General features: G+C 36.1%; 1 protein-coding gene across 21 annotated transcripts in view; it reads right to left on the bottom strand.

The window, feature by feature from the left end:
* The window catches only part of KMT2C (lysine methyltransferase 2C), a 288,150-nt gene that overhangs the window by 56,405 nt on the left and 218,934 nt on the right, over nucleotides 1-12,811 (bottom strand). For all 21 annotated transcript variants that reach the window (XR_007479396.1, XM_033408301.2, XM_033408303.2 and 18 more), the window contains 4 exons: nucleotides 11,449-11,577; nucleotides 9,950-10,069; nucleotides 6,989-7,119; nucleotides 3,168-3,348 (listed from right to left, as the gene is read on the bottom strand). Coding sequence is in view for 20 of the 21 variants with exons in the window: in XM_033408301.2 (XP_033264192.2) it covers nucleotides 3,168-3,348; nucleotides 6,989-7,119; nucleotides 9,950-10,069; nucleotides 11,449-11,577 (561 nt within the window). In the remaining variant the exon portion in view is untranslated. The remainder of the gene's footprint in view (nucleotides 1-3,167; nucleotides 3,349-6,988; nucleotides 7,120-9,949; nucleotides 10,070-11,448; nucleotides 11,578-12,811) is intronic.

Genomic DNA, 12,811 nt, shown 5'->3' with positions numbered 1-12,811 from the left:
GGCCTCCAGAGCTTACTTTCGCAGAGGGAGTCTGACAGTAAATAAATGACAGCAGTGTAAGTGCTATAAAGATAAGCAATAAGGAAAGAAGGATCCAGAATAAGATGTGGAAATACTGTTAGATATTAGATAAAGTGGTCAGGGAAGGCCTTTTAAAGGTGGTTACCAAGCACAAATCTAATAAACAAGCTACGGGAGCATATGCCCTAAAATGGAGAGAGTACCTCAGGCAAAGGGAAAAGCAGATGCAAAGACCAGAGCAGGAAGAGTTTTGTCAAGACAAGGGGCCAGTGCTTGCGGTAAGAAAGGGAAAGAGTGGTAAGAGATTGAAAAGGCAGTTAAGCAAGATTATGGATGGTTTTACAAGTCAAGGCGAAGACTGAGCTTTATTCTGAAATATAAAGTACAGCTGACCCTTGAACAACATGGGGGTGAGGGGCACCGACCCTCCACACAGTCAAAAATCCGAATATGACTTGTGGTCGGCCCTCCCTATATCCTCATTTCCACCTCTGCAGATTCAGGCAGCCAGGGATGGTAGGACTCCTGTACGTATCAGTGGAAAAAATCCTCATATAAGTGGACCCTCGCAGTTCAAACCCCTGTTGTTCAGGGGTCAACTGTATAATGGGAAGTTGCTGGAAGACTGCCAGAGGAGGGTGTGACTGACATCTTACAGGGAAACGCTGGTTGCCAGGCGCAGAACCGACGGGGGTGGAGGAGGGGGTAAGGCATGTTGGCAAGAGGGGAGATGGATCAGTCAGCAGGCCTTGGACGGGTCTAAGTGACAGGTGGTACCAGCCCACAAGACTGTGGTGGGAGGGTGAGGTTAGGAGTGGTCGGCTTTGGGATATCATTTGAAGGCAGAGGCAAACTTGCAGAGATATCAGATGTGGAATATGAGATAATGAAGAGTCAAGGAGAACTACCAGGGTTTCTGGCCTAATCAAGCAGGAAAATATTTAGGCTACCTTTAGAAACTTTATTAGTCATTTAAGTTAAGGGATATCTGAATATTTTTATCCATTTGGACTATACTTTTACTTAAGAAAAAAAAAGGATTCATATTTAGAATGGATAAACAACAAGGTCCTACCGTATAGCACAGAGAACTATATTCAATATCCTATGATAAACCATAATGGAAAAGAATATTTTAAAAATATATATGTGCATAGCTGAGTCACTCTGCTGTAAGGCAGACATTGGCACAGCATTGTAAATCAACTATACTTCAATTAAAAATTTAAAAAAAAAAAAAAAAAGGAGAGGAGGGGAGGACATAAAATACTCCAGATTCTAGATCAAATATTTCTATGAAAATAGTCTTGTCCCATTAAACGTATACTTCTCAAATAGAATTCAGACATACATAAAAATATAATTTTTTAAATTGAGCTAAAGTAAATTCTGTATGCCCAAATATTTGTAAAGTTTTTAAGAAATCAAATTATTTCAATAATGTATTCTCTAGAAAACAGTACACTTGAAAGAAAAAAAAATTGGGGGATAATTGTTCCAGGGTTAAGGTTTGCGGGCTTGTTTGTTTTAAACCAATGGAATTCTACTAAACAAATTACAACCAGCGTTTTTTAAAGGACCATGTTTTAAAAGTTCTCCTCTACCTGAAGAAATTTTGTATCTTATCAACAAATTATTAAAACTGATGTAATGGACTACATTGAATAAAGTATTTTTAAAAAGGAAGCCATTACTTTTGAATTTCCATCATAGTGGCAAGAGAGTGGTTCGACTGCACAGGACATTATATTTAACCTAGGTTTTGAAATGTGTATTACTCTAGTCCTCTACATTTTGGCTTTATCATTAAAGTATTCTCTCTTCAGGAGTTCTGTGGAAAAAACAACTTCAAATAAAGGAAACAGGAATAAAAATAGTGTACAGCAATGTCTTTCCAGTCACAATATGTCTCCTTCCAACCTCAATTCTTTTCCTTATAAAAACTCAAGGGCAATTTCCTTCTATGTAAGTCTTTAAATGGCTAGTCAAGACTTTTATAAGATAATCCTTCAGAGTAAGACATCCTTTGAAGGGCCGACAAGTCTTTCACTATGCATTATTTTAACAACATATTAACATGGGATCAGAGCAGGTAAGTACTCAAAACAACAACTAAAGTAAAATGATCTGCTAACATTAAACAAAGAGCATGGCCTTTACTCCCATGCTGGGTGCATTCAAATAACAAGGGGATAAGATTGCTTCTAATTATTTCAAGAAGTGAAAATAAAAAATAAAAGCCTGTATTTCCATCCAGGATAGTGGTAAGTTAATGAAGCTGTAACTACTTAATATATCAAAAGTCATCTTTCAGTGGAAGGCTGCTGCCTTAAGATTGTTTTCCAAACTGAGTTTATAAGATTAAAGGAGTAATAAATGTAATTCAATGGCAAAAGGAAGCCTGTCAGAAGAACATTAAATTTCTAATTGAAGGCGAGATAAAAAATACAGAAGTGGAGGAAAAACTTTGTGATACCTAACTAGTTAAACCTCTGAGAGCCTTGCTGACGTTAATATTAATAAACATTAAGCTCTCATACCTTTCTCTGATTCTAGGTAGTCCCCATATTCACTATAGCTAGGGCAGTGGGTCTCAATAGGGGACAGTTTTGCAGAGACATTTGGCAATATCTGGAGACATTTTTGATCATTATGACATCATAAGGACAGAGATGCTGCTAAATATCAGGACAGCCTCCCTCCTCCAACAAAGGTTTATCTGGCCCAAACCCTCAGTAGTGAGAAACTGATCTGAAATATATTTCACTTTGTTATCACAGTGGAACAGCCAGTTCCCAGCTACAGCACTCTTTTCCTCTTCTGAATTTCTTGGGGCTATGTAATTAACAAAAATCTACCTAAGTTGAAGACTATTATATTTATAACTCACCAACTATGGCCTAATTACACTCCCTTACATTACCCTCAGCAAACTGTAAACCAAACATTTTCCTTCGCCACTCACAGGAGTTGATTTAGTGGTTGTTACACAGATAAACTTATTTGATAAATCTTACAGACCTGGTACTTCAATAAAGTTAATTTTTAAAATACGTATGAGGCCAAACTAAAGCATTTCAAAGGTTTGATTAAAAGGAAGATGAATGTAATGCGATAAAGAAAAGTTTGTCACTGATTCCACATACCGTGAGTTCCAGGTTTTGCTGGAGTTGAGGATGAACTAAGTAGTGGATCTAAGGAAGGATCCAAGAAATTTGTGTTCATGTTTGTTTTGTAAGAAAGCTGAGCTGTATCTTCTGATAGATTATCTAAACTTAGTCTGTTTTGTCTAGTTGTATCTAGAAGATCTTTTCCAAAGAAAGCTTCCTAGATAAAGATAAGCACATATGAGAACAATTGACTTAGTTATAAAATTCTAAACTGAGAACAGATAATTGTCATCATTTTGATAAGAAGGCAGAAATAACAGAAAAGCTTAGTATTTAACAATATAAAAATTGAATATAGAAATATATAAATAATTATAGAGATAGCCTGTCAATTCTTTTATATAAAGAATTGACCGGAATTTTAAAAATAAGGTTTTTTGGTTTTTTTTTTTTTTACAAGAATCAAATAAAATTATGCAAATAAAACCACACAATTCTGTCACATATGTTTCTACCAACTGCAGTATAATAATTCGATACTCCCAGATTAGATTACAATTAAATTTAAAAATGGATAAATTTGTAACAGTGTGGCACCTTAATTCATATTATAAGAAAAACTAAAACTTCATGAATATTATTAATATTTATAGATTATCTACAGAGGATAGCACAAGGGTTTGATCTACAGCTTTAATATTTATATACTTCAGATAGATTTAGTATTCTCATACTAATGCATACAACCATATTAAAGACTTCACATGCTATAAATCTGAAAGAGGGTTTTTATAGTCATTTTAAACAAACTATGTGTACAAAATGTATGGCTATTAAAGGCTATGGCTTTTTATCCATTTACTCATATTAACTTTTCTCCATTTCAATATACTTGCTCTACTGTAGAGACCACTCTTTCAAGCTGGGCTCCTTACAGCTCTAGATCTCCCCCAAACTTCTCAAGCATCAATAAAGAGAACAAAAGGAAGCACTGGGGACCCCCTTCACTTACTTCAACCCCAAAACTCTATTGTCTACAATGTGGTCTGCCTGGAAAGGGGATTCTTGGTGGAGGGCAATTTTGCAGTAACTACCAACATTTAATACACTCTTGCCAAAGACACATACACAAAAAAGGTTCACTGCAGCATTTTTTAGTAATACCAAAAAGAGAAAACAGACTCAATGTCTGTCAAAAAGCATATGACTAAATAAATTATAGATATCCATACTATAAAATACATCAATTTTTAAAAAGGATGTAGAATTATGCAGTCAAAAAAAAGAAGCTCTAAGATACAGTATTAAAAGAAAGCAAGTTGAGTGATATGTCCAGCAAAACATAAAATACAAACCAAGACTATACAAAAATAAATTATTTTAAAAGTTCTGAAAGGATAAACACCAAGCTGTTAACTTTTGAAAAGGGACAGGGGAGGAGGTATGTGAAGTCTGGTAGAGGCGATGAATATTTGATTTGAAATTTTCACTTTTTTTAAATGAAGAAGTTATTTCACTATGAAAAAGAAATTTGAAAACCCACAAATATAGAGCACTGGGCAGGAGATGATTTGTTTCTTATACTGGCAATGCTTTTATCATTAGGAAAGCATCTTAGAACTTTATAGATCATTTATTTAATGCCTTCAGTATAAATCTGAGAAATCTGAGACCACCATTAGCAAGAATTTTTTCCTAATATGACCCATGATGAATTTAGTGGTATTTATCAAAAACTGTTACGTTCTTACTACTTTGGCGGCTTTTTGTTTCCTGCAGTTAACGTAAGGGAGTGGCTCCACCTGGTTTGTGACTTAATAGTGTTCGGTGATGACCAGAACCTGGGGACTTCAGATCTACTACAGGGGTACCTATGGCCATGTGGTACCACCAGCTCTTAATAGGCCAGGTAACTATTTCTACTGGGTGGATTATACAATTATTTATAGTTTATCTTGACACTGTTGTGATTAATAAAGAAAAGCTAGAAAAACACTGTTACTGAATTCCTGGTGGGTTTTCATCACTATATATTATGTATGCCCCACCCCACCCCTGAACAATGGGGAAAAAAAATACAATTGCTATCACAAGATGTCCAGGAAATAGTACTATCACAAAAGGTTCCTGCACATCAAAAAAGCTATATATTACTGATGGACAACAGGGGAATTACACCTGTACACCAAAAGAAACAATCCCGATCAACAGATTTAGATCACAGCAGTAATCAGGAAATCAGATCCACTATTTTTAAAGGCTCTTTTGCAAAAGTATGAAATGGTCAGTTTTCATATCAATACTTCCATTAAAAAGCTAAAGAAAGCTTCCTAAATGTACATTACACTTTACAGAAGGGTCAACAGGAGGAGGGGGGCATGCCATCTACTCAATACTCCCAGGAAGGACTATTAAGATGGGAGGTGAAGGGCACAGGAGACAACACAAAGGGTGCAATTAAATATAATCTAAACAATAAATGGTTCTATTTCCTGAACAATAAAATTACTGTTACATATTTTTTAAAGGTACAAAGCTAGAATGAATAGGTATGTGAAGGGAATAAGGGGAAAATAAAACATTTATTAAAGATAGATAAAATGTAAGGTGCAGAGTTAAGCACTTTACATCCACAATTCTTATTTCATCTCTCAACATTTCTGTACAGTAGGTATTACCACAATTTTATAGATGAGAAAACTGGGGCACAGAGTTGTTAAATAAAACAAAATCACATAGCTAACTGGTAGCAATAGTGGCATTCAAACCCAGGGCTCTGACTTTAAAGACTGCACTCTTTAAAATGGACACTGCCCTTATGATGTTAGTTGTCTAACAAAAATTCACTCATAAATATTATTATATACTTAAGGTACTTATGCTTTAAAGTCTTATTTGATAAATATAGAAGACATTTTAGTCAAATGAATATTTGAATTTTACACTTCTAATTACTAAAAAAATTGAGGAAGCTGTATGTTAATTGAAAGGAAATGCCTTTAAAACCAATTAAATTAGTAATAGCTAATTGGAAAATTAAGGTTAAAAAAAAAACATTACAACTCAAGCAATGAAGAGCTATCTATGTTCGCCATAGCTGCGTGGGAGGGACAGATCAGATGGACACTCAATGACAGTCTGATCCAATTCAATTTCTACACATGAAGGAAGAGAGGCCAAGGAAGGATGAATTACATGCTCAAGAATCTAGAATGAGCTATGGCTGAGCCAGCCTTTACAGCTCAGTCCTATTTCTGATGTAGGGTTCTTTCCAATGTACCACATGGCCTTGAACTCTTCTGAGACTTAATGTTTACAAGATGAACTAGAAGGATTTCTATTTACATCTATCAAACAATTTCTTCATATTGAGGGATATTTTCCTGATGTATATTTTAGAAAACAAAAACAGTTCAGCCTAAACCTTTGGTTCACTAGGCCTCTAAAAGTGGTAAATATTATGAAAGCTGCAATTCTGGCAGCTAAAAACCCATCATCATTCAGTGAACATAATTACTGTAACCCGTACTAGCAAAGGAAGCTGTCCACCAGACTTGCGTTTGCAGAGCACACAGGTATAACTGGTTTGGAAGAATGAGCTTTTCCCAGCCAAAGAGTTCTTGTGTTTCTTATGAAATTTATAAATGAAAAACTGGGATTAAAAAAAGAACTTTGTAAAAAGTATCAAAGCACAAAGAAGATAAATGTAATGTTTAAGAGGCTCTGGAAGATAAAAAATGGCATTTATGATGACTGATTAAAACATGTACAAAAACAACAAAACTCTTTTTCAAAACTCAATACATCACTTTACGTTTCTTTCATTAACAAATAAATAATATAAAGCAAAATATTACTTGTAAATAGGCAGGGAAAATTTCTTCAAGCTTATTTTTCCTTTTTCGGTATCTCTTCTTTATTTTTTCAGTGTTTTCAGTAACAGAAACAGATTCATCAACTAGAGTATCTGGTAACTGCTCACTCCAGCCTGAAACAATAGTCACATTTATAAATATGTGGTATTTAAAATTTTCAGATAAGCCCACCAAAAGTAATTTTATAACTTACCAACATACAGTTCCACATAAACAAGCTTTTTCCTTTTTCTTTCAGTTTTATTGAGATATAACTGACATACAACTAAGTTTAAGGTACACAGCATAATGACTTGACAAATTACCTTTTTCATAAAAAGGCCTCAAAGTAAGTTTATTAATTTTTAAGTATCATAAAAAATTCATTTCATGTCTACTTATTATCAGCATGCTTCCCATTGTTTCTTAATGAGTATTTTCTTCTTCACAAAGTAGAAACTTGATTTTTTTAATGTTGACATTTTGTTAAAGATTAAAAGAAGGAAAATACATACTCAATGCTAATGAGTATGGATAAATGGCTACTCGAACACTACTAAAGGGGATTTAGTGGGTACAACCTTTTGCTAGAGTTTATTGGGACTATCTAACAAAAGTCTTCTAAAAAATGTGTGTCCTTCAATCCAGCAATTCAAGTTCAGGGATTTACTGCAAATTAGGTATCTGGAGTACATACATATTGTGATAATATATGACTATCTATGAATATGATAATAAATATGCTATGAATGCTCAAATTTAAAATCAAAGAAATGCGAAAATCCAAAATGTTGGACTATGAACTTAGCAATAAAACAAGTACACCACTTAAAGCAGGTAAGCAAGCAATCAAATGATACCCTCACATACTTTAGGCAAAAGGCACATGCCTTCTGAAAATCAGTGTGGGCACTTTTGTTGCCAGACTACATAGGTGGACTGAAAACAACTAAACATAGTGGATAAACATTTTCTGAACATTTTTAAAAAAATACAGCAGTAGTGCTTCCCTGGTGGCGCAGTGGTTGAGAGTCCACCTGCTAATGCAGGGGACACGGGTTCATGCCCCAGTCCGGGAAGATCCCACATGCCGCGGAGCAGCTGGGCCCGTGAGCCATGGCCGCTGAGCCTGCGCGTCCGGAGCCTGTGCTCCGCAACGGGAGAGGCCACAGCAGTGAGGGGCCCGCGTACCGCAAAAAAAAAAAAAAAAATACAGCAGTAATCGAAACAGAAAATAAAGAATTCTCCAAGACCAAAAATTAAGGTAAAATAGGAATCACAGAAATAAGCAAAGAACTAAATAAAGCTCTCTGAAATTTTGCTAAAATCTAGTGACCTTGAACTCCAGTTTTCAGAGCCTTATGAGGAATGGGGAATAGAAGACAAAGCCTACAGCTTCTTCCCAAGGTGTAGAGATTAACCAGAAGCTGTCTGTATAAAGGGGGGACCCTGAAGGACTCCACACCAGGGCTGGTTTAACAAGAAACACACCTTCCCGTTCCCCTGGTCCTCCACACATCACTCACCACCACCACCACCACCCCCGCCAACCTGACAGCAAAGAAAACTGCTTGTCATCTCGTCACTGAATAAGGTGCTGGGTAGAAAGGCAAAAAAATGAAAATCTTCCCGGAGAGTTCATAAACTCAGTACAGCCCTGATATGTAAGAAATCTGAATTTATATAACATAGGTGGACCAAAAAACTTCAAGCTAAGAATTTAGCTTAAAGGAGTCCTAGGGGAATAGCACCTCATGTTCCTGGCAACAAATATTCTCTGAAGTAACCAACCTTCACTTCAGTCCTCAAGAAGTTCAGAGAATGTTCTAAAGAATATGAGCTCACAGTTTAAAAAAAATTTTGTTGCTGTTTAATGTATATGTATCTATCTCACACCATAAACACAACGAAATGAGGCACTAGGAGACAGGGCCAGGAGATACAGAGCAGAATCAGATATGCAAACGTTTTAGAAATGTTATATTCTAAATCAACTAAAACTGGGAGGAATAAGCTGTAAAAAGAAGCTACAAAGTGTTAAAATATCAAAAAAAGTAGTTTAGAAAAGGAAAAATGCATAATAAATTAAAAACTCAGTGGATGACACAAACGAAAAATACTGAACTAAATGATAAAAATAAAATTATATAGAAGACAAAATAGAGACGAAGATGAAAACAAAAAAATTGTTTCATTGAACATATCACATTTCTTAACTGGGGCTTATTACAGCCATGTTAAGTCATATTAGAAACTTCTTTAAAACTATTATGGTGCTTCCTTTTAAAAATGTGCAGCAATTTTTCTGAAATTCATTCACAGGCCAAAACCCTATCACATAGTAATAAAAGAACTCTATTCAAAGAATATGACAAAAACATCTTTTTTCTTCAGATTCTATATAAAATATTTAAAATACAGAAAGTGTACAGATCATGACCATACTGATTGCAAAGTCTTCATTAGGACCAATTCTTCAGCTATGACTTAAGCAATGATTTAGCTTTCTTTGAAACTCTAAGTAACAATGACAGACTAATAATTGGAAGATATATTTCTAAAACACTATACACCTTTGTTATAAATTATTGGGATACGCTGTCACTTTCAACTATATAGTCTAAAAAGTTTCCAATTTTATGCCAAGTAGCTAAGGCAGGCAAAGAAAGGCCTTTTGTGAGATGGCCAGAAAGTACCAGACATAACTATGTGATTCAATCCCTATTCAGTCCCGCATATTCTCAGTCCCTTCTTAAAGTAATCTCAAAGCAATATAATTGATTGGATTTAAATAATTTTCTTATCAAACCTAATTTCTATATTGCAGATATGAACTTTACAGGCACTCAAATCCTTTCATCACTAAGAAGCAATAAGGTTGTCGTTGTAACATTATTTAGGATAGTTCTTTTCAATGGGGATATCAAGATAAGAGGGTTAAATCAAACAAAATCAGTACCATACCATCATCTCTGCTAGGTAACTGCTCAGAAATGGAGCCTGAGGAATCTTTTCTGATCACAGATCTTTTGGTTTTTCCTTGCCCAGTTCGACTTCTTTGTCGTACCATAAATCCACCAATACCTATCCAAAACAGAAATTAGGTAATCTTGTAAATAACTACTAATTTCTCCCTGTAATTCCACAGTAAGTAGGGTGCAATTGCTTAGTCTTAAACAGTGAGGCTTTTCCCAAATTCAATATGGGTTAACTTAAATCAATAATCTCATTTTAATGCAAAATACAAGAGTTTGGAAATAAGCAAATAAAAGAGATCAAAGTTATTGTTACCTCATTAATAACCAAATAGGAATACAAATTCATTAAAGTACAGAAGACTGCATGTATTTCTTCTCCTAAACGATGTCAGGGTAAACATTATAGTAAATTATGCTTGTTTCCTTAATGTTAGTAGCTCATAGATCATCATTCAAATTATTTGTATGTTAGCTGAGGGAGAACAGATACAAGATACAAACTAAACTAGATGATCCAAGCAAAAATCAACATGACTTCTGGGGTAATGTGTCTAGTTATTCCTAAAGTTCTTAGACGAGTCAAACTGTGTAATTCTGGTTACTACTAGACTTTGGGCAGGTTATTTAACTTTTCATTGCTTCAGTTACCTCACTGGTAAAAAAAGGGATAATGTATAGTATCTCCTATACACATACGATAAACACTAAATAAATAGATGTAAGTGCTGAGAACAGTGCCTGACACATAGTAACACTAACAGCTTCTGTCATATGATAGTTGTCTAGCAATATACTTTGTGATCTAATGGGCCCCTCAAATGGGTCCCTTACATGGATAACTTCCATGTAAGGCAGAAAAAGAAAAAACAAAAAAACCCTAACATTTAACTATAAGTTCCTGGAAGGAATTTGGCAGTGTCTAAAAAAGTAGGTGCACTTATAAGCCTCATAATTACGAAGAAATGAAATCATTTTCATACAGTGATTTGGACGAAGCTAATCTAGGCCCTTGTTATAAATGTGGCTCATCTGTAAGGAAGGTTACCTTTTAAGGTCTAGCAGAAAACAAACACAGAGTTTTTCCTTACACATCAGAAGGTATTTCGATCACTCTTACCAATAAAATATAAGCAATCATAAGAATAAAGATTGAACTGATTCAATAAACTACCTCATTCACTGGTAAACAGACAGTAATAACTGCCTAAAAAAGCCTACAAGTTCTGGGGACTTCCCGAGCAGTCCAGTGGTTAAGACCCTGCGCTCCCAATGCAGCAGGGCCCAGGTTTGATCCCTGGTTGGGGAACTGAGATCCGCAGGCCGCACGGCGCAGCCTAAAAAACTCTCTAAGTTTCAGCTTAGAGAGTTCTTAAGAAGTTATATTTCATCCTGTTTATTTCATTATATTTGAAGCCCTCAATATCATATTTTTCTTAAATTAACTAAGTTTTGATTATATTAAGATGTCTAGCTCAGGCACTATACCTGGTCTGTATGGTTTCCTTTTTCTCTTTTTGACACCCTCTGTTCCTTCTACTCCCTTAGTTTCATCATCCACAGCTTCCCGTTCAGGACTAGATTCCGATTTTCCATCACAATCCATAAGTTCTCCTTCTGGAAAAAAGTAAACGTACAGATAAAACTGAAAAAGTTATCAAATACACAATTCCTATGTAACAGGAAATACAAAGCAAAGTGGCTGCGGAGCCATTCTAATCATGCATCCCGGTTGACAGGGAAAGTATAGAGACAGAAAAGGCCCCCTAAGGGATACAGAACTCATGCTAATTAGTGCAATGTTCTCAGGAAATGAAACATAAGAATAAGAGAAGGGGAAACACACAGAGAATGCTCCCAAAGACAATTATAAATCAATCTGCACTTAACCTATCATTCCCTTGCTTTTAATTATGTCTTCAGGTCCAGGACCCCAAGGCTGTCTCTCTAGCCTACAACTCTCTTGAGCTCCAACTAATCTGTAATTAGATATTACCCAGTTACTGAAAACTTTATATACAAAATTGAACTACTAATTTAAGATGAACCTTCTCCCTTTCCCAGGGTTTACCTATCATCATTAAAAGACATGGAAACGTACCATGCAGGAGGCAGATTCCTAGGAGACAGCCTTGACAATTCCTAATCTCTTTTCTCGTTCAATCAGGACTCCTCAGTATCTCCCAAGGACATTCTATTTCCCTCAACTACCACCTGAGTCCAATCTTGACTTACTGCATTCCCTCCCCGCCTGTTCTGCCTTGCCTCCATGCTTACCCTCCTCTCCAATCAGTTCTTTAAATTGCAGCCTAAATGATGTTTCTATAAATATCAATTTATCAATGGAAAAGTATCAATTTTCTGCTTAAAAATCCTTTAATGTCTTCCTAGTGGCCTCAAAATGAAATCCAAATTGTAAGGCCCATTATAACAGTGTCCTGTGAACTCTCCAGCTTCATCTCACTCCCACTATGCAAGCTACGCTCAGCTCCCTGAGCACATCAAGCTCCCTCTCCACCTCTGCCACCTTCCACCTACCCATCTTTCAGGATTTTTTTTTTTTGGGGGGGCTTCGTTGGGTCTTTGTTGCTGCACGCGGGCTTTCTCTAGCTGTGGCGAGTAGGGGCTACTCTTTGTTGTGGTGCGCGGGCTTCTCATTGCAGTGGCTTCTCTTGTTGTGGAGCACGGGCTCTAGGCGTGCAGGCTTCAGTAGTTGTGGTGCAAGGGCTCAGTAGTTGTGGCTCACGGGCTTAGGTGCTCCGTGGCATGTGGGATCTTCCCAGACCAGGGCTCGAACCCGTGTCCCCTGCATTGGCAGGTGGATTCTTAACCACTGTGCCACCAGGGAACC

This window comes from Orcinus orca, chromosome 9 (genome assembly GCF_937001465.1).
Source record: "Orcinus orca chromosome 9, mOrcOrc1.1, whole genome shotgun sequence".
NCBI classification, from domain to species: domain Eukaryota; kingdom Metazoa; phylum Chordata; class Mammalia; order Artiodactyla; family Delphinidae; genus Orcinus; species Orcinus orca.
The sequence above is the reverse complement of the archived record's forward strand: the minus strand, read 5'-3'. Positions and strand labels throughout refer to the sequence as shown.